This window comes from Cetorhinus maximus, chromosome 1 (assembly GCF_964194155.1).
Source record: "Cetorhinus maximus chromosome 1, sCetMax3.hap1.1, whole genome shotgun sequence".
Classification (NCBI taxonomy): Eukaryota; Metazoa; Chordata; class Chondrichthyes; order Lamniformes; family Cetorhinidae; genus Cetorhinus; species Cetorhinus maximus.
The window spans coordinates 41,692,157-41,711,455 of NC_135879.1; the positions used below are offsets into that span (position 1 = coordinate 41,692,157).

Sequence of the window (19,299 nt, forward strand, 5' to 3'; positions counted from 1 at the left end):
GTACTCCATTTTTCGACAATTGCACAATACATCAAGCACAACTGTTACGCACACTTTAAGTCCTATTTTCAGTTTATTTGGTGTGCCTATAAAGGTCATTAGGGATAACGGTCCACAATTTATTGTTAAGCCATTTCAGGATAGGTGTGAGAAGATCACATTAGTTCTTCTCATTACCCTATGTGTGAGAAGTGGAATATTTATCACACTACTTCTTCTCCTCATTTCCCTAGATCTAAAGGCATAGCTGAATGAATGACTTGTATGATGAAATCCCTAATTCTCAAATGTAGACAGACCAAGCAAGACCTACACATTGCAATGTTACATCTGAAAGTGATACCTTTAAGTGCAATTATTCCATCACTAGCAGAGCTCATGTTTGGCAGACTAGTGTTTACCAATTTACCTACTCTTACCATTCTACTCTTTCAGAAACCAGAGAGCAACTTGTAAAACTACAAGAGAAGATGACCAATGTGCACAATAAAAATGCAGGTACAGAATTGCCACATTTACAGTTGGGACAACAAGTTCACATCCAGGACCCCACAGAAGGTATGTGGCAACTAGCCAAGGAGGCAAGGATTTATTCAGAAACAAGGTCCTATGAAGTCATTACACACAAAGGCGCAATGATAAGGTGTAACCAAGGACAAATCAAATCGATTCCAGCCCCTCAACTACCATACAGTCCTATTGCATCTAGTACAATATCCCAGATGCAACCAGAAACAATAAATGAACCCCCAACATGTTTACCAAATCCCTTATGAGTGACTGGTGCTTTGTGTCTTGTATTTTACAGGCAATGAAGCACTTGCTGAAAGTAGTGACTATTGCAGTGTAGGAAAACACAGTAGCAAACCTGTGCCACGACCCCACCAACTACGATGTCATAAAAGACCAGATCATAAAATTACATGGAATATACAGCACAGAAACAGGTCATTTGGCCCACCAGTGTTCACGCTCCACTCCACTCCTATCCAACTCTAACGGCACCAAAATTCCTTTCTCCCTCATGTACGCGTCTAACTTCCTCCCAACCACTTGACTTGGTAGTGAGTTCCACATTCACACCACTCTCTGGGCAAGAGTTTTTCCTGAATTCCGCACTGAATTTATTAATGACTATCTTATATTGATGGCCTCTAGTTATGGTCTCACCCACAAGTGGAAACTTCTTCTCAACATCGACCCTATTGAACCCTTTCATTATCTTATATTGATGGCCTCTAGTTTTGCTCTTCCTCCCAATTGAAAATACTCTCTCTCCTTCTACTTCATGGAAACCCTTTATAATTTTAAAGACCTCTATCAGGATACCCTTTGGTCTTCACCTTTCAAGTCAAAAGAAACCCAACTTGTTTAGTCTTTCCAGATATAATCTCACAGCTTTGGTATCATCCTTGTAAATCCTTTTGAACCTTCTGCAGTGCCTCTCTATTCACTTTTATAATATGGAGAAAATGGAGAGTTGTCCAAGTATTAAGGCTGTTGATCGGTTTTCTTGCTCATTCATTCTAATTGAGTGGAAATTTATAGATAAGCAAGGGTCTAACCAAGGGATATGGAGGCCAGAACTGAGTACAGTTCTCCAAGTGTGGTCTAACCAAGGTTCGATAAAAGTTTAGCATATGACTTTACAATTCTATCCCTCAAGAATTAAGCCTGTGCTTGGTTTCCTTTTTTATGGTCTTATTAACCATTGTCGCTACTATTATTGATTCAATATCCCTCTGCTCCTTTCATGATGTTGATTGAGGGAAAACTCCAGGACAATGGGGAGAACTCCCTTACAATATTTTAACACATCATCCAAAGGCCTGCGGCTCCAACAGTCACTGCCACTGGAAGTGTCGGTTTGGATTGTGGGGCTCAAGTCCTAGAGTATATGCATCTATCTCCGACAGTGCAGCACTTCCTCAGTACTGGCACCAGTGAGTGTCGAGCTGGATTATGGAATTCAAATCCCAGAGTGTATGCATCTCCCTCTGACAGTGCTGCATCCCCTCAGTAATGGCACCGGGATGTTGGGCTTGATTATAGCTTTATGTATAAATTAATTCCTCGAAACAAAAGGGTTCACAACATTGAACGTATATGTTCATGGATTTATTTAGTATAAAATTCAAAACAGGTTACAACCTTGAACTCAATGTACAGTGATGGGCCAGATGGTTAAATTTCACTGTGCTTCCTGTCCTGTGTTTGGGGTTTAGCAGAGGGAGGTGAAGGTCTGAAGAGTGCTGCACTGCTTCCAGTTTTCCACTTCTGCCATTGTGCTAAAGTTGGCTATAAAATGCAAGTCTTCAATTCTGCTGTTTTCTTCCTCGCTTAATCTCTCTGCCTGCATCTACTTTTTGGATTCACTTCCACTTTCATCATTCGACTTCCGGGCATGGATGACAGGATTGAATTAATCTGTAAATGGGTTGGGGGGGGGAAAGAAGAAATATTTAAATATTAATATTTTTTGCCTATAGCCCTCCTTCAACTCCTAAGATTTAGAGTAAGACATGGCCCTGGGGATGAATTAATAACATTCACCCTGTCCTCCAACATCCATGGGGAGACAGGCACTGAGAATGGACCAATGTCCCAGTGATACATTAATAACACTCATTATGTCCTTCAATACTCCATGGAGAGGCAGATATTGGGAGGCAGATTTTTGCAGAGGAGGCAGAAGTTGGGAAGTAGGTTCATTCTCCAGTCGTAAACCTTCACGCCAGGGTGAAGAGGGAACTGATTGGCGTTTTCGTCAAGGTGTAGCTTAATTGGAAAGGGGATGGGCGTGCCGGCTAATTAGTGGCCAGGTGGGGGAAAAGGCGATGAGGCACCAGGGAAGTAGCCCACATTCTGGTTCAATGACAGCCATTGCTGCGGCAGCCGTATGTGAATAATATTTTAGAAAACAGAAAAAATCTGCATCTTCAAATTGGCTGGCCTAGATGAAGAACTGGAACCCAGGATAAGGTAGGGGGTGTCAATGTTATTAAAATTTCATTGCTGTGCAATAGATTTTTGTCAAAACTTTCATTTTGTTTTAAATCACATGAAACTTTTTCAACACTGCCAAACTCCTAATGAACTCCTTAATTATATAAATGTGTCCAATTAATGATGTGGGCAACACTGCTTTCCCACCCTTCCCCCACTCTTGCAAAAGTTGTTAGGGTCAGGAATGAAAGTGACAGGCCCAGGCCGTCAGTGTCATAATTTTTTGGTTGCCTGCCTCTGTGCCCAACCAATTTGGCACACTAAAATCCAGCTGAGACTGGATCAGCATCCCAGGGATAGACTAATAATACTCATCCTGCACCCTAATATGCCAGGAGGAGACAGATACTGAAAGTGGAACAATGTCCCAGGGATAGATAACACTCACCACTTCCTTCAAAGTCTCTGTCACCTTGGGATCAGAGGGACAAAGGTATCCACCAGTCAGGGAATACTGCACTGTTCCACCAACCTGTTTCTGATCAAAATCTGGAATAACAAAAACGATTTATGATAGTGAAAACCTTTGCATTTATATAGTCCCTCAACATAGTAAAACAGCCTAAGGAACGTTACAAAAATGATTTTCAAATGAAAGTTGACATCTAGCCATGAAAGAAGATATTAAGACAGATGACCAAAAGCTTGGATAATCATGTAGGTTTCAAGGTATGTCTTAACGGAAGAGGGGGTGGAGAGATTTAGGGAGGGAATTCTAGATATGAGGGGTCTAAGGCCACACCCTGTATAATTTTTAAATAAAATATATAAAGAGATATGCTCATTGTTACCTCAAAAGCTGAACTTATGACTGTCTGTGACCCTCGAACAAAAGGAGCTACCTGGCAACATTGGGGAAACTGCACCATATAACCCCTAAAGAGACACTAATGACACCGTCTGTGAGCTGCAGTGTAGATGCGGGCCAGGTATCTAACCTGGGCCGCAGCTCCTTTTCTGTGATGGTACTAATTAGATGGTAAAATAGCAGACTGACTTTGCAGTACAGCAAGGCAATATTAATGGTTCCACAAACCAGAGGTCCATGTCACATGACTCCCACCTCTTCACACTGTCTTTGACAAAGGTTGTGTATCTCTCATCTGGTCACCATGATTGTTAAATGTTTCAACCATTAAGAATCAAAAGGAAGGTTGCAGGGCCTTTTGTCCAAATTCAAAGAGAGCTATATAAAGGATATTTGTATTTCATAACCCAGGTTGGCCAACCAGAGTCTAGTTGTCTGTGGACAAAGGGCCCTGCAACCTTCCTTTTGATTCTTAATGGTTGAAACATTTAACAATCATGGTGACCCAAACGAGAGATACACAACCTTTATCAAAGACATTGTGAAGAGGTGGGAGTCATGTGACATGGACCTCTGGTTTGTGGAACCAGTAATATTGCCTTGCTGTACTGCAATGTCAGTCTGCTATTTTACTATCTAACTAGTACCATCACAGAAAAGGAGCTGCGGCCCAGGTTAGATACCTGGCCCCCATCTACACTGCTTCTAGTAGAAAGTCTGTACCATTGCCTAGAAGACTGATTCATCTCTGCATGCTTATCTTATTGTGTGAAATCAACATCACCGTAAAAAAAAAATTAACAAGCACCAGTTTTCGACCTGCTGACCTCAGTGAAGGAATACCTCATTGGACTTGGCTTCTGGACTCTGGAACCCATGTGAAACATTATTTCTTTTCTCTGTGGCCCCTGCACTATAAATCTTTCTTTTCTCAATCCCTCTTTTACCGTATGAATGCAAAGGAGAAAACATCGTGACCCTTCTCCCGCATTTTAAGTGTGTGCAAATAAAATAACCCTTTGAATTCATCCTAGGGCCCAGGCAGCTGAAGGTATGGCTACTAATGATGAATTAATATGATTGCTCCCTGTGAGGGACCAGAAACAGAGTAAAGCTCCCTCTACACTGTCCCATCAAACACTTCCAGGGGCAGTTTTACCATGGGGTTAGATACAGAGAAAAGCTCCCTCTACACTATCCCCTCAAACAACATAGGAACAGGAGGCCATTCAATTAGATCATGGGAGATCTGTATTACCATTACAATTTCCTGCCCATTCCCTATATCTCTCAATTCCCTTGGTACCTGAAAATCTATCAATCTCAGTCTTCAATATATTCCATGGCTGAGCATCCAAAGACCTTTGGAATAAAGAATTCCAAAAATTCCAAAAACCCTCTGAGTGAGGAAATTTCTCTTTATCCCCGCCCTAAATTTGCCCATTTCACTGATTATGTTTTCAACGGTAGGTGGCCTCTTAATTCCTCTGAGGGGATCTGGCTTGATGCAATGGTGGGCATCATCTCACTCCCCTACCAAAGAACGGCACCATCCCTCTGTGCATTCAGAGGGCAGAGCAATGCTCTCCTGCTCACCAGAAATACCCAGAGCGGGTGCTCTGAGGGGAGCAAGAGACACACAGGTCCTGACTGGAAATTTAATTTTGCTCTTTTTCAACACACCTTGAGGGCTCAGGCAGGTTTTCTGAGACCGAGTCCTGACACTTCCTGAAAAAGAGAAAGGAAAGAGTTGATACAGAATGTCCTTTGAGCATCTATGCCTCCTGTCGCTCTTGGCCAATCAGTGAGAAGCTGACACACATACACGCACACACACACCAGTAAAGACTCAGGCTCCTTCCCCAGCCTGTGCTTAGTAATATGATCTCACTTGGTGTGGTACTGAGCTCCACACACAGAGAGAAACCATGCTTCCTGCTCTTAAGGGGTTAGTACCATCATCTTAAACTTTGGTCTCCCTCAGGAAGAGCTGGACATGGAGAAAGGTGGAGATCAAAGCCAGGGCAAGCAGAAGTTAGCTGATCTTACCTGGATGCAAAGGGGAAGAGGAGGTCCTATGAAGGATGTGGAAAATGAGGGGCAGGGAAACATGACCAGTGGGAGGATTTGGGAGGGGATGAGCGGGTGGTTTGATGGACTGATGGTTCCAGAGGGCGCAACAGAAGGGTAAGACATTACATTGCAGGGGGTTCAGTCATGGTCTCAAACCAAGTTCATCAGGACTTCTAGAAAAACGATCCAGGAAGAAGATTGTTACTGAAATGGAAAGAGAGCAGGGAAGTTAGGAATACAAGAACAGGAGGAGGTCCATTCAGACCCTTGAGTTGGTTACAGAAGAACAGGAACTGGCCATTCAGTCCCTTGAGCAAGTTACACAAGAACATGAGGAAAGATGACCCTTAGAACCAAGGTGCTTGATAAGGTCTGCTCTCAGCACCATGTTGTACAGCTGTGAAGCGTGGATGTCTTACAACTATCAACTGTGGCACATTCTCGGCATGTTATGGAAGGACAAAATCATGATTGGGAATCCTCTCAAAAGCAAAACTCTCCAAGTATGCTTGTGCTCGTCAAACAGTGACAACTTCCTAGGATTGGGCACATTCCCAGGATGAAACACATATCCATTCCTAAATATATTCTGTATGGGAAGGTAGCCAGAGCTGGATGACCAGAAAAAACAGCAAAGCTCTGCTTGAAGGATGCTTGCAAGCATGACATGAAGGCCCTAAACATTAATTTTCCCACGTGGGATATATTAGCCAACAAGAAAGAGGAATGGTGACTTTGCCTGTGGGCAAGCTTGTGCCACCATGAGGATCAGTGATTAACAGCAGCTAGACAACAGGTGCCAATACCAAAAACAGCATTCCACAGCAACACCTGATAACCACCTCAGCAGCAATTGTGGCAGAACCTGCCTCTCACAGATTGCTCTCTTCAACCATCATCAAACGTGTAACATCTGAAACTATTTCGTCATCAGTGGATTTGTTGCACGTCCATCGTCTCACCTGGATGGATGCCACCGCCAACAGAAGTGCCTTGTTTTATAAATAAGTTTGTTGTCGTTGTTGTTGATGGGGCTGAAACAGTGAAAGGGTAGGTGATTCGACAAACAAGTTTTATGGAGTGTCTTAAAGGAGGAGAGAGTGGTTTAGGAAGGGGATTCCAGAGATCAAGGCTCAGCTACCTGAACGCACTGTTGTCAATGCCATTGTGATTAAAATAGGGGATGATCACAAAGCCAAAAAAGCAAGAGAGCAGAGATCTCAGAGGATTGTTGGGCTACAGGAGGTTACACAGACAGGCAGGTGCAAGGGCCATCGAGGGATTTGAAGAGGAGGATATGAGAGACTGGAGGAGGTTGTGGAGATAGGGAGAGGTGAGAGTCATTGAAGGATTTGAACAGGAAGGTGAGAATTGTAGAGGTTGGAGTTGGTAGGATGTGGGTGAGGGCCACGGAGAGATCCGAACAGGAGAATGTGAATCGTTGGTCTGGAAGAGGTTACAGAGTGAGAGAGAGGGCAAGGGGGATAGGGCCATGGATGGATTTAAACATGACGGTGTGAATATTAAAACTTGATACTGCTGGAGTGGTCCATTATGGTGCTGCTGCTGAGAACGTGAGCTCCTTCCTCTCCTGTCAACTTTACAGTATATGTCGATTAACTGAGCCCCTCGGCCGAACAGGGAACCCCGCTCTCCTAAAAGAGAACCCCACTCAGTTCAGCAGGGAGCTCCACTCACCTGAACAGGTCACTCCAATGTCCTCCCTGTGTGTGCACTTATTCCCCACCTGTGGGTTGGCAGAGCACTGATCTAGGGAAAGCTCTGTCCCATCACACTTCACATCTTCCAACCAGATGTCCCCAGTCCCCTCTCCATACGAGGTATTTTGTGTTCCTGACAGGGCTGTTCCACAGTTCAACACTCTGCAGACCACGCTCGCTGCGCTTACATTCCAGCCATTGCTGCAGACAGTTCCCCAGCTGGATTTACGATAGACCTCAACTCTTCCAGAGCACATGTGGGTACCATTCACCAACCGTATGGGTACTGGACCTGGAATGGAAACGGAAAGATGTTAAAAACCTTTCTGGCTTTAACTAAAATAATCTAGTATTCACTGTAATTATGGATCCAGGGTGGGAGTGGGGTTGGAGTTTGGGGTTGGGGTGGGGTTTGCGGGCTCTGGTTGGTTTCCAGTGAGCACCCAAAAATCATGAGTTGCCGCTGCAGAACAGACTGGAATCTCAGCCACCCATCCTGTAAGAGTACATTTCAGCCTCAGCCCGTTTAGCCTTCTTGGAGTTTGCTTTTATTTGGACAGTTTCTGTCAACATGGAGGTTCTGGGTGTCAGCACCAGGCTGTTGTATTATTATAATGAAATAATAGCTTGGGCTTATTAACTATACAAGGCACAAGGCACCAGCTACTCATAAGGGATTTGGTAACCATTTTGCAGGTTCAGTTATTAAGACTAGGCACATGAGAACAGTTATACATAGATATAAAGCTTGGAGGCATCAAAGCTGTGTGTGCTCTGCTCAAAGCAAAAGTGAAACTAAGACTGGATCACATGACACATTTCCCTTTTAGTGATGCCATGCTGATAATCCTTGAAGACATATTGCAACACAAGCCACAACCTATGATGAAGAAAGGGTGAGAAAGCCAACCATATTCTCTTGGTTTCAGAAAACTAGGAATGGTGCCAGAGAATGTGCAGCACAGAAACAGGCCATTTGCCCAACTAGTCGTGGCTTGTGTTTCTGCTCCAGATGAACCTCCTCCTATCTTATTCTTCTTACCCCCATCAGCATATCCCTCTGATATAGGGGCTGAATTTTGCAAGGTTGCCGCAGGCCCCAGTGGTAGTCCTGGATGTGGGTGCCTTTTCTATTCAAGCATCATGTACCTGTCTGAAAGTGATCATGTGACAGCCAGCCAAATAACTTAGGAGATACATGGGGCTCATCCAATTAAAGAGAGGGAACGGGCAACGATGTGTCGTTCATGGCATCAACTGACTGAAAAGCAGGTGCTGGGCCCAAATTAAAAGGTCTGCCAGCCCTACATGCACTGCTGCCTTGTTTGAAATCATTGCCTGACCGATAGTGTAGGAGGCTCCTCCTGCTGACTCCAGCACAGAGGGCTCCTAAGGAGTTGAACGGAGGCCTGATGCAATCATAGCAAAGAGAAGGCATTGGGTGACCCTATGGTTTAGCAATGCCTCTTTGTAAGTTTTCTACAGGCTGCAAGTGCAAGGCAAGAGGTCCTCTTGCCCAGGAACAGGAAGAAGAAACTGGTCCATCTGACCAAGCAAGCTTGGACAGAGATCACAGGGGAGTTGGCAGCCATGGGGTAACTGCTCCCCCCACTCCCTGAATATGGGTGCAGTGCTGCAAGTGGGTCAATGATGCCCATCGCTCCACCAAGGTGAGTTCACCATATCACTTTCCTCTTTGGGGCTTGCACATGGCAACCCGAGAGGGGGTGCTTGGTGGGGAAGGAGTAACTAAACAGCCGAATGCAAGGAGGACAAGCAGCAGCAGAACTTGTCAGATATATGGCTGCACATGGCATGAACTGCAGCAAAAGGTAAAGGCAGAGTGCTAGAGACAATGCATATCCCTGCATGTCAATGGAGGGATCCATGCAGGCCATGAGAGCTGCCATGTCTCGGCAGTGTGCATTCAAGGCTTCTTCCATTAAGAAGTTGGTGAACCTCATGGAGAGCCAGCACAAGCAGACCACTCAACATATGCTGGAGACGTGTGCAAATCTGCAAACCATCACCTTGGTCATGAGGTCTATGCAGCAGCGGCAAAGCTCTGAGAGGGTGACAAGGTGCCTGGAGTCTCCACCAGGTGTTTATCCTTCTCAGATCAGTAGGGAGGTGCAAGTGTGCCTTACAATGGAAGAAGAGTAGCTACCTTCTGCATCTTGGGGGTTCCCCTCAGGGAAATCCTGGTGTCAACAGCGACTCTTTAGCCCCTGTGCCAGTGACCTCAGCACCTCCAGTACCACGACAAAAAAGGAGGGTGCTAAACCACATAGGAGCACACGGAAGAGAGTTAAGAGAGCACCTAGATGCACTTGGGGTGCATGGATGTATTGATTTTGTACGTGATTAGGCTTTATTGTGTTGTGCCACTCAATAAATGTTTCAGTCACTGCTATTAGTCATCCCTTCCATTCTTGCTGACTTATTAAATTTCATTGAATCCTTTTCTTCCTGGGCTGCTAGTACTGGAGTAGGCTGTCTCTGGTCAGCTCCTTGGCTTCGTCAGTACATGGAATCTATACACTAGGCAATTGAGTGCAAGATGAAGGGAATGAGAGCAACTCTGCATAAAGGTGAGTTTTTATTGTACTGATTGTGAAAGGACATCAGTGTCACAAAAAGGGGTATGTATGCTATTGTCTGCAGCCTCCATTACTCCATTATTCCATTTCCCTTTGCCTCTGGTGCAAGGCGTTCCTCATCCTGTATCACCTGCTCAGCAACTTTCTGCACATCCTTCTTGTTGGATAAGGATTAATGATCAATGATGTCCTCATTATATAAGGCCTCCCCCCTCTGATGTTCCAGTTTGTGCAGTGCATACCAGACCACCACGATATGTGATTCCCTTGCTGGGCATAATGAAAGGCTCCACCAAATCAATCTAGGCATCTGGATCTAACCTTCACCAACCCAAAGACCTGCATGATGGTCACTCAAGTGGACCTGTGGCAAGCATTCCACCTCTCTTCTACTGCAGTGCGTAGATTCCTCACAGACATTAGTAACCATGTCTTTAATGGATAGCCCTTAACCCTAAGAATCCATCTCTGCAAGTGCACGGGACACCAGAACAGCTCTGGCACCTGGGACTGCACAAATATGTAGGAGTCGTGGCTGCTTCCTGGGAAACATGCACATATCTAAAGGATCTGCTTTTGATGGAATGAATGTCCTTCATGTTCATGAAAATGGCTGACTGGTTAGTTGGAGCCTTGATGGCACCTTGCACATGGTGGGATCCAGCGATGGCCTCAAAGCCAATGGGACTCCCTACCTGATTGTCTGGATCAGTTCGGTAGTGCACATAGTCGCCAACCCTCTTGAACATGGCATTAGTTGCCTCCCTGATGCATTGATGGGCCACAACCTGTGAGATCCTACTCACGTCCACAGAGGATTCCTAACCATTGTGATCTTTAGGACTACTTGCATTGAGTGTCCAACAAATCCCAAGGTCTCAGCAACTCTTCAAACCCTTCTTTGTGCAGAAAGCTAATGGCACGCCCCTATGCGCCCTTCTCTGCAATGCCCACCTGGGGTTTGGCCCTTGTTTCATGTATAAGGACAGCAGTCTTCTTCAGTGTCTGTCTCAGTGAGAGGTAGAAATAGCAGCCTACAGTCTCCTTACCTCATGGCAGTCACATGACTATGGCAAGCTAGATAGTACACTTAGTAAGATTGCATTTTCAAAATCCAAACACCCCCCTTTTCATATCGAACAAAAGATACAAACATCCCCCTTTTCCTAGCAACCAAACAACAGTTGTGCCGGTATATTTGGTTGTTTACTTCCACAGCGTATAATCAAGGTGACAATTTCTCTACGCATGTGCCAAGTTTACACGTGGGCTGACTCCTGTTGAGAGTGTTGAATGTTTGTACCCTGACTGGCTCTCCAATGCTCAGCTCTGACAACGGTTTAGCAGCCTTGTCAAATTGAAATTTGATTTTGTCATTTCATCTTGATCTTTTCACTCACGCCTGTTACTTCTTGCAGTTTCAATAGCTTTTTTGTTATTGGAAGAATAGTTCACGTGCGATATGACATCAGTCTCTGGACAGGACTACTTTCCATGCCTCCAGTTGGTGTGTTTCTCCATTCAAGGATTGCCTTGAGTTACCTTGTGCTAGATTTTCTCGAATGTTTGACAAGTCCTTTGGCGATTATCACTGCCGCCTCAACGTTTCCATTCTACTGGGCATAGTGTGGAAACAATGAGTTTTGCTGAATTTCTCAATCCTTTGTGAATTGACTGAATTCTTCACTTGTGAACTGAGGGCCATTGTCACTCATCACAATGTCTGGAATGCCGCACCGACTGAAGTGGGCTTTCAGGCATTCTACTATTTCTCTCACCATCATTGAAGTCAGCTGGTCTAACTCCCAGTAGTCAGAACAGTAGTCTACAGTGACAAGATAATCAGTTCCTGCCAACATGAAAAGGTCTACTCCCAGCTTCATCCATGGTCTGTTTGGGATATCATGTGTCATCAATGGCTCTCTAGTATGTTTAGCTTGGTACCTGTTACATGGACCACACTGGCCAATGTGCTCTTTAATTTCATTGCTCATGCTTGGCCAGTAAAGCACATCTCTTGTCTTTCTCAGAGTTGATTCAATTTCTTGTTGGCTTGCATGGATACGCTTCAGCATCTTCCCTCTAATCTCCTTTGGGATGATGACTATTTCCTTTCTACAACATGCCATCTTTGTCTGTCAATTCATCTCGGTATGCCCAATATGCTCTTGTGACTACAGATGTGACCCTGATGCTCTGAGGCCATCCTTTCACTAATACTTCCTGTAGTGGTTGTAGAGTTGCATTTTCTTGGGTAGTTTGCTTGATTTGAGCAAGATGCTTGTCTGTCAGATTCAATGTCTCTGCTGGGTTGATGGCTTTCAGATTATGTCTAGCTGCTACTTCACGTTGAATCTGGAAGATTTCACATTCTGTTGTAGCCTCCTCAATTTTCTTCTTGGAGAACGCTGCTCTCGACAGCATGTCTATAATGTATATCTGTTTTCCTTGCTTGTGTGTCATGTCTAGATATATCTTTGTAAATGAAGTAACATTCTTTGCAGTCACTTTGGAGCAGATAGTAGTGGTTTGCAAAAAATGCTTGAAGGGGCTTGTGGTCAGACTCCACTGTTACTTTGCCTCTCCCAAGCAGGTACTGATGAAAATGCTCACAGGCAAAAGCAATAGCCAGGCACTCTTTCTCAATCTGAGCAAAGCGTCATTCCATTTATGTTAGTGCTCTGGATGCAAAAGCAACTGGTTGTCTTTGCTGCATCAGAATTGCTCCCAGACCCATCTTGCTGGTGTCACACTGCAAAGAGATTTCATCATTGACATCATCATACTTCAGTACTGGAATTGTCGTCACTAGTTGTTTGATTTTAGTGAATGCCTTTAGTGAACACCATTTCCTGTTATGTTCCGCAATACCACAGCATATCCTTGGCAATGAACTTGCGTAACGGTTCACAGTCAGCTGAAAAATTAGGCAAAAATTTAGCTAAATAGTTCATAAATCTAACAAATCGTTGCACCATTTTCACATCTGTTGGTCGCTGCATCACTGCTACAGCTCTCACCTTGTCAGGATCTGGGCAAAGACCTTTTGCTGTCAATACATGACCTGTGTACTTGACTTCAGGCACCTTCAGTTGCAATTTGTTCTTGTTCAGCTTCAGATTCATCTGGTGATCGCTCTCCAGCAGTCGTATTAAATTCTGATCATGGTCAGCTTTGGCTTCTTCCATTGTGTCTCTAGATCATCCACTATGGCTTCCACTCTGGGGAGATCACTGACTACCTCATGTTGTCTGTGCTGATACTCTTCTAGAGCCGTGGGAATGCCAAACTGCATGTACAACCATCTGTATCTCCCAAATGGCGTCTAGAATGTCATTAGAAAGCTACTGCATTCATCCAGCTTCACTTGCTAGTAATCATCCTTTGCATCTAGGGTAGTAAATATCTTTGCCTTGGCAAGTTGTGGCAAAATTCCTGTGATGGTTGGCATGGGATAGTGAGATCTCCTCTGCACTTCATTTAGATCCTTCAGGTCTAAGCACACTCGCAGCTTTCCAGGTTTTTTCACTGCTACCATATTGCTAATCCAGTATGTAGGAATTGTCATTTTTTTGATAACTCCCTTCTTTTTCAGCCCTTCTATCTTGTCTTTTAGGTTTGACTTGAGAGCAGCTGGAGCTCCTCTCGGGCAGATGCTGAATTAGTCTTACACTCTCATCTATTTCTAGATGATGCTCTTCTGGTAGACACCCTAACCCTACAAATACATCTTTGTAATCCTCTAGGATTTGTTCTGTCATCAATTGTTTTGTGTGCTGTGACATGTTGTGAATTGCTGTTGGCACATTCAGGATTACCAGTCCAAGCTTTAGAATTACTTCAGCTGAAATTAGTGGCCATTGTGTCCCATCTATGATCTGGAACTCCAGATCTTCCTTCTTGCCATGGCATTAGGCTTTCAGACTAATTTGTCCTCTCAGTATGAGTATCGTGCCATCATATTGCCTTAATCTTACTTTTGAGGGCTTTATTTTCAGATCGCCATGTTGAGCCACTTCACACAGATCTGTGAAGGTCATTATGTTGCATGACGCATCTGTGTCTATCTGACACTTCTTGTTCGTTTTATAATTGTCCTCTGTGGCCAACATGGTTCCATTACAAACCTGTTATGATGTGGCAGATGCTGTGTGCCAGGCAGACCAAATCCACAAGGGAAACTTGGTCGCACTATCACAATGGTTTTGCAATTTGCATTTACTATGAGAAGATGTGTGTACTGAATTCAGAAGTAATAAATCCACCAAGACCTTTAGAGATTTTATAAAGTAAATTAAAATATTTATTAATAAAATAAAAGATTTCAAGCACATATATAAGGCTACAATTACTTATTACTATAATAACTCCTAAAATACTTAATTAACCTGATCCCCACTTAAGGCAATAGTCCAAAATAGGTTTTAGATTTAAAACAGAACCAGCAACTTGACAATGGAATTCCAAATGGATTTTCCCCAACTTCAGTGTTGCTATATAGCAGACTTATGTACAACTGTCTGGAGGCTTCATTAAGGCTATTTCATGCATTCCTGTTAGATCTAACATGGCCTTCCGACACAGCCTTTCAATCTCCTTTATACATGTGTCTCTCATTTTAATATGTAAATTCTATTGTTCCATACGTCTTTGAAACTGAATCTTCCTCATAATATAAAAACATTCATGTTGCCAATATTGTCAGTAACCTTTGGGAAAAATAAACATGCTCCTTAGCCCTGCTTATCTGGCCAGTTGTAAACAGACTAAGATCCCTTTGAAATCCAAATCCCTTCATTTATCTAAAAGTGCAAATTCCCTTCACACTTTCTATACAAAGCCAGCATCAATGTTTACTCATTAGCATGTCAAGCACTTAGTTTCTTTTGATGATTTAGAGCTTGCACTCCAAATGTAATTAAATCACACAGATAGACCGAACTATACTCAACCCCATAAACCTACTTCACAATAAACCAGAAAAATATTATGAAAATTACACTTTCATCACAAACCATTTGTTGCCTATCGACTTCACTGAACCAACCTGTTGTATTGTGTAGAGTTCTTCATCAGACCCGCCTGTTGATATCTTTCCAGAGGCCATCTGTATGGGCTTGTTTTGCTTTTTTCTGGTCAAGCACTTGTGTGTGAAATGACTCTGCTTCTTGCAGTTAAAACACTGCTTTCCCCATGCTAGGCAATCCTTCTTTTCCTTTGTATGCTGTCCTCTGCAGTATTTTCATCCTGCCCTTTGTCTGCGATCGCTTCTGGATTGCCTCTCAGCATAGTGTATCTCCTGGTCTGCTCTGCCATACATAAGCTCTAGCTGGCATTTCACAACTTCCACATTTTGACACATGCCTATTGCTTCCTTTAGCATTAGTTCCTCATCTTTCCGTAGATTTGCTCTCATCGAGAGTCTCTCACACCCAAGACTAATCTACCTTTAATCAGATCATTTTTTAGCTGTCCGAATTCACAAGATTCTGCCAGCTGCGTCACTACCATCATGCACTGTTCAATAGTCTTGTTTTCACTCTGAACTCTGGTGTTGAATACCTAATGTTCATATGTAACATTCACTCAGGGTTTAAAATGTGCATTAAGGCATTCAAAATCTCTGTCGTCTTTTTCCTTTGCTCATCTGTTAGATTTAGAGTGGTATACACTTTGTAGCAGTCCTTCCCCAGCAGGAATAGGCTTTTTGTTAGGAATGTTAGGAATATGGCTACTCTTATCGATTCAGGCTTGTTAATTAAGTCGGTTACAATTTCATAGTTTTGCCATTGTAAATAGAAAAACTGCCAGTTTTGCCACGTAACACCATCCAATGTTACTGGAGATGGGATTGGAATGTTTACTGCAGCCATATTTACTCACTCAGTACTTACTTGCAGCCTTTGTCTGTTTCCCTTTGTCCTTTTCAGCTGTTTTTTTTTTGCAGATTTAAACCTTTCTGTGGTTCCTGGGTTCTCAATATCTTCTCTGTATCATTTGCGGAATTCAAAAATCTGTTTTATCTCCATTTTCTGACACCATGTTTCATGTATAAGGACAGCAGTCTTCTTCAGTGTCTGTCTCAATGAGAGGCTTTATTAAACTGGGTAGAAATGGCAGCCTACAGTCAGCTTGCCTCATGACAGATTTGCATGGCCATGGCAAGCTGGGTAGTACATTTAGTAACATTGCATTTTCAAAACCCAAACAACCCTCTTGCTGCTCCTGATGCACACCTGTCGGTGCTGGACCTCCCTCCTTCTGTGTTGCTTCTCCCTCTCGGGACAGGAAAGGCACAAAGATTGGATGGATCAGGGCCATGGCAGGTGAGCTTTCTCCCAGTTCTGCATGTTCTTCACATCCTACATCCCTGAATCCCTTTCCCTGGCTTGTGCCTTGTGGGCAAGTGCCACTGCCCCCTCTGTCACTCATGCAGCAAACCTCCCCATGAGTGCTGCCACCTTTACATCCTCCTTCTGTAGTGTTGCCAGCATTGCACATCCCTTCTGTTAGTGCTGCCACCTTTACATGCCCTCTCCATAAAGTATTGCCACCTTTGAACCCCTACCGTCATCCAGCAATGCCCTCTATTCACAACCCTCCCTTCCACCTTACATTAGCTCTCAGTGTGGCTGGCTGACAGAGGCAGCACTGAACTCTTGTCTCCATGATGCCTCCTTTTACTAGGTGGGGCTCTGAAGACCCACGGTTCCCATCTGCTGTTGATAAAATTGTAAAAGTACCAATAATTCCAGTTAATTGACAGTTTAACTATCTAAAATGAAGTCCCACTGCATCCTACTGAGAAGGCCACCCTCCATGGCTCCTGCTGCATGTAAAATTCGGCATTACAATGTAAGATTTCCAGACAAGAGCATCCCTATTGCGTTTTACACATACCCCTGCCACCAACCACACACTCAGTAGCCCAGTAAAATTGCAGTCAGGTTGTGGGGATAGAGCAGAGGACAGGATGGGATATTAAAGGACATGGGGACTGAGCACGAGAGTGAAATTAGACTTGGTGGGAATTTAATGGGTGTGTGGAGCAAGTGGGACAGTGGAATTAGATTAGGTGGGATATTAAATGGTGTGTGGATTAAGCAGGAGTGTGATATTAAAGGGATGGGGACTATGCAAGAGAGTGGGATTAGACTGAGTGGGATATTAAAGGGTGCAGGGAGTGAGGAGGAAAGTGGGAGGAGGAAAGAGGTAAACTGGATGGGAATGGAACTCCCTCCCTAACAGCACTGTGGGTGTACCTATGCCATATGGACTGCAGCGGTTCAAGAAGGCAGCTCACCACCACCTTCTCAAGGGCAATTAGGGATGGGCAATAAGTATGCTGGCCTAGCCAGTGACTCCCATGTCCCATGAAAGAATAAGAAAAAGTAAATTTGTGAGAATTTAGCTGGAAAGTGGGATTAGATTGGTTGGGCTATTAAAGGGTATGGGGAGTGAGCAGCAATCCCTGTACCACAATCCACACATCCATAGGGAATTAGCTGACTTTTGAAAAAGCTGAGCAGGGCACTCCACTTACCTGAGCAGATCACTCCGGCATACTTGCTGCATGCGCAGTTAGTCCCTGCCTGTGGGTTGGCAGAGCACTGATCAAGGGCAGGTTCTGTTCCCTTACACTTCACATTATCCAACCAGAAGTTCCCAGTCCCCCCTCCAAAGTAGGCATCTCTTTTTGCTGACAGGGCCGTCCCACAGTTCAACATTCTGCAGACCACGCTCGCTGCATTTGCATCCCAGTCATTGGCACAGACGGCTCCCCAGACGGAATTACGATAGACCTCAACTCTCCCAGAACACATGTTGTTACCATTCACCAGGCGCACTGACATCGGACCTGGAACAAAGGTGGAAACACTCTTAAATTGGTTCACACAATGGCAGGGAGTACAGAATGGACCCAGATATCAGTCTGGCTTTGACAGACACGTGAGTCCTCCTCCATCAAATTAGTGATATAAATCAACCCCCAATATCACGATGGGAATGCCAGATTGCCCAACATCAACTGAGGTTCCAACACCAACCCCACACCAACATACACCTCGATGTCAACCAACACCCAGTCACCAACCCAATATTATCCCGACAGGAGCCCAATTTAATCCCGATTTCACCCAATGTTCTGACGTTGCTCCAAGGAATTCCACTCACCTGAACAGGTAACTCCAGCATCCTGGCTGTGTGTGCAGTTAGTCCCCACCCATGGGTTGGCAGAGCACTGATCGAGGGTAGGCTCTGTCCCGTTACAGCTCACATTATACAACCAGATAACCCCTGTCCCCTCTCCATAGGAGGCTCCTTTTTCTGCTAACAGGGCTGTCCCACAGTTCAACACTCTGCAGACCACGTTCGCTGCTTTTACATCCCAGCCTTCATTGCAAATGGTTCCCCAGACAGAGTTATGATTGACCTCAACTCTCCCAGAGCATATGTTGCTACCGTTCACCAGGTGTACAGGCACTGGACCTGGAATAGAGATGAGAACATGGTTAAACTGATCTAGGATTACATGCACTTTCACAAGATCCTTCAGCTGGACATTTTCGCTCAGGATTCAGTCTCCTCCCAATGTGCATTAGCACAGAGAACATTTAAGGATGTAGGAACAGGAGGAGAACATTCAACCCCTCAAGTCTGTGCTGCCATTCAATTAGATCATGGCTGATCTGTGCCTTACGTCCATCTACGCACCATGGTTAGACATATAGGACTTAGGAGCAGGAGTAAGCCAATCGGCCCTTCGAGCCTGCACCAGCATTCAATAAGATCATGGTTGATCTGGTTATGGTCTTAACTCAACTTTGCCATCTGCCCCCATAACCCTTGATTCCCTTGTCTATCAAAAATTTGTCTAACTCTGCATTGAATAAATTCAATGGCACAGCCTCCACTGCTTTCTGTGGAAGAAAATTCCACATATTAATGACCCTTTGAGAGCAAAACGTTCTTCCTCATTTCCGTCTTAAATGGTAGACCTCATAGTGTTAAACTGTGTCTTCTGGTTCTAGTCTGTCCCACAAGTAGAAACATCTAGTGGTATTTACCCTGTGAAATCCCCTCAAGATCT

The 19,299-nt window shown here is 44.2% G+C and overlaps 1 protein-coding gene across 1 annotated transcript; it reads right to left on the reverse strand.

Moving 5' to 3' along the window:
* Positions 1–2,198: 2,198 nt before the first annotated feature.
* On the reverse strand, positions 2,199–16,299 carry LOC144683024 (CD5 antigen-like). The gene is made up of 5 exons (XM_078546051.1): positions 16,103–16,299; positions 7,586–7,900; positions 5,498–5,542; positions 3,395–3,495; positions 2,199–2,427 (listed from the first exon to the last, which is right to left on the reverse strand). Exons 2-5 carry the CDS (start codon positions 7,863–7,865, stop codon positions 2,341–2,343), a joined length of 513 nt encoding a protein of 170 aa, XP_078402177.1. The 5' UTR covers positions 7,866–7,900; positions 16,103–16,299; the 3' UTR covers positions 2,199–2,340.
* Positions 16,300–19,299: the final 3,000 nt, after the last annotated feature.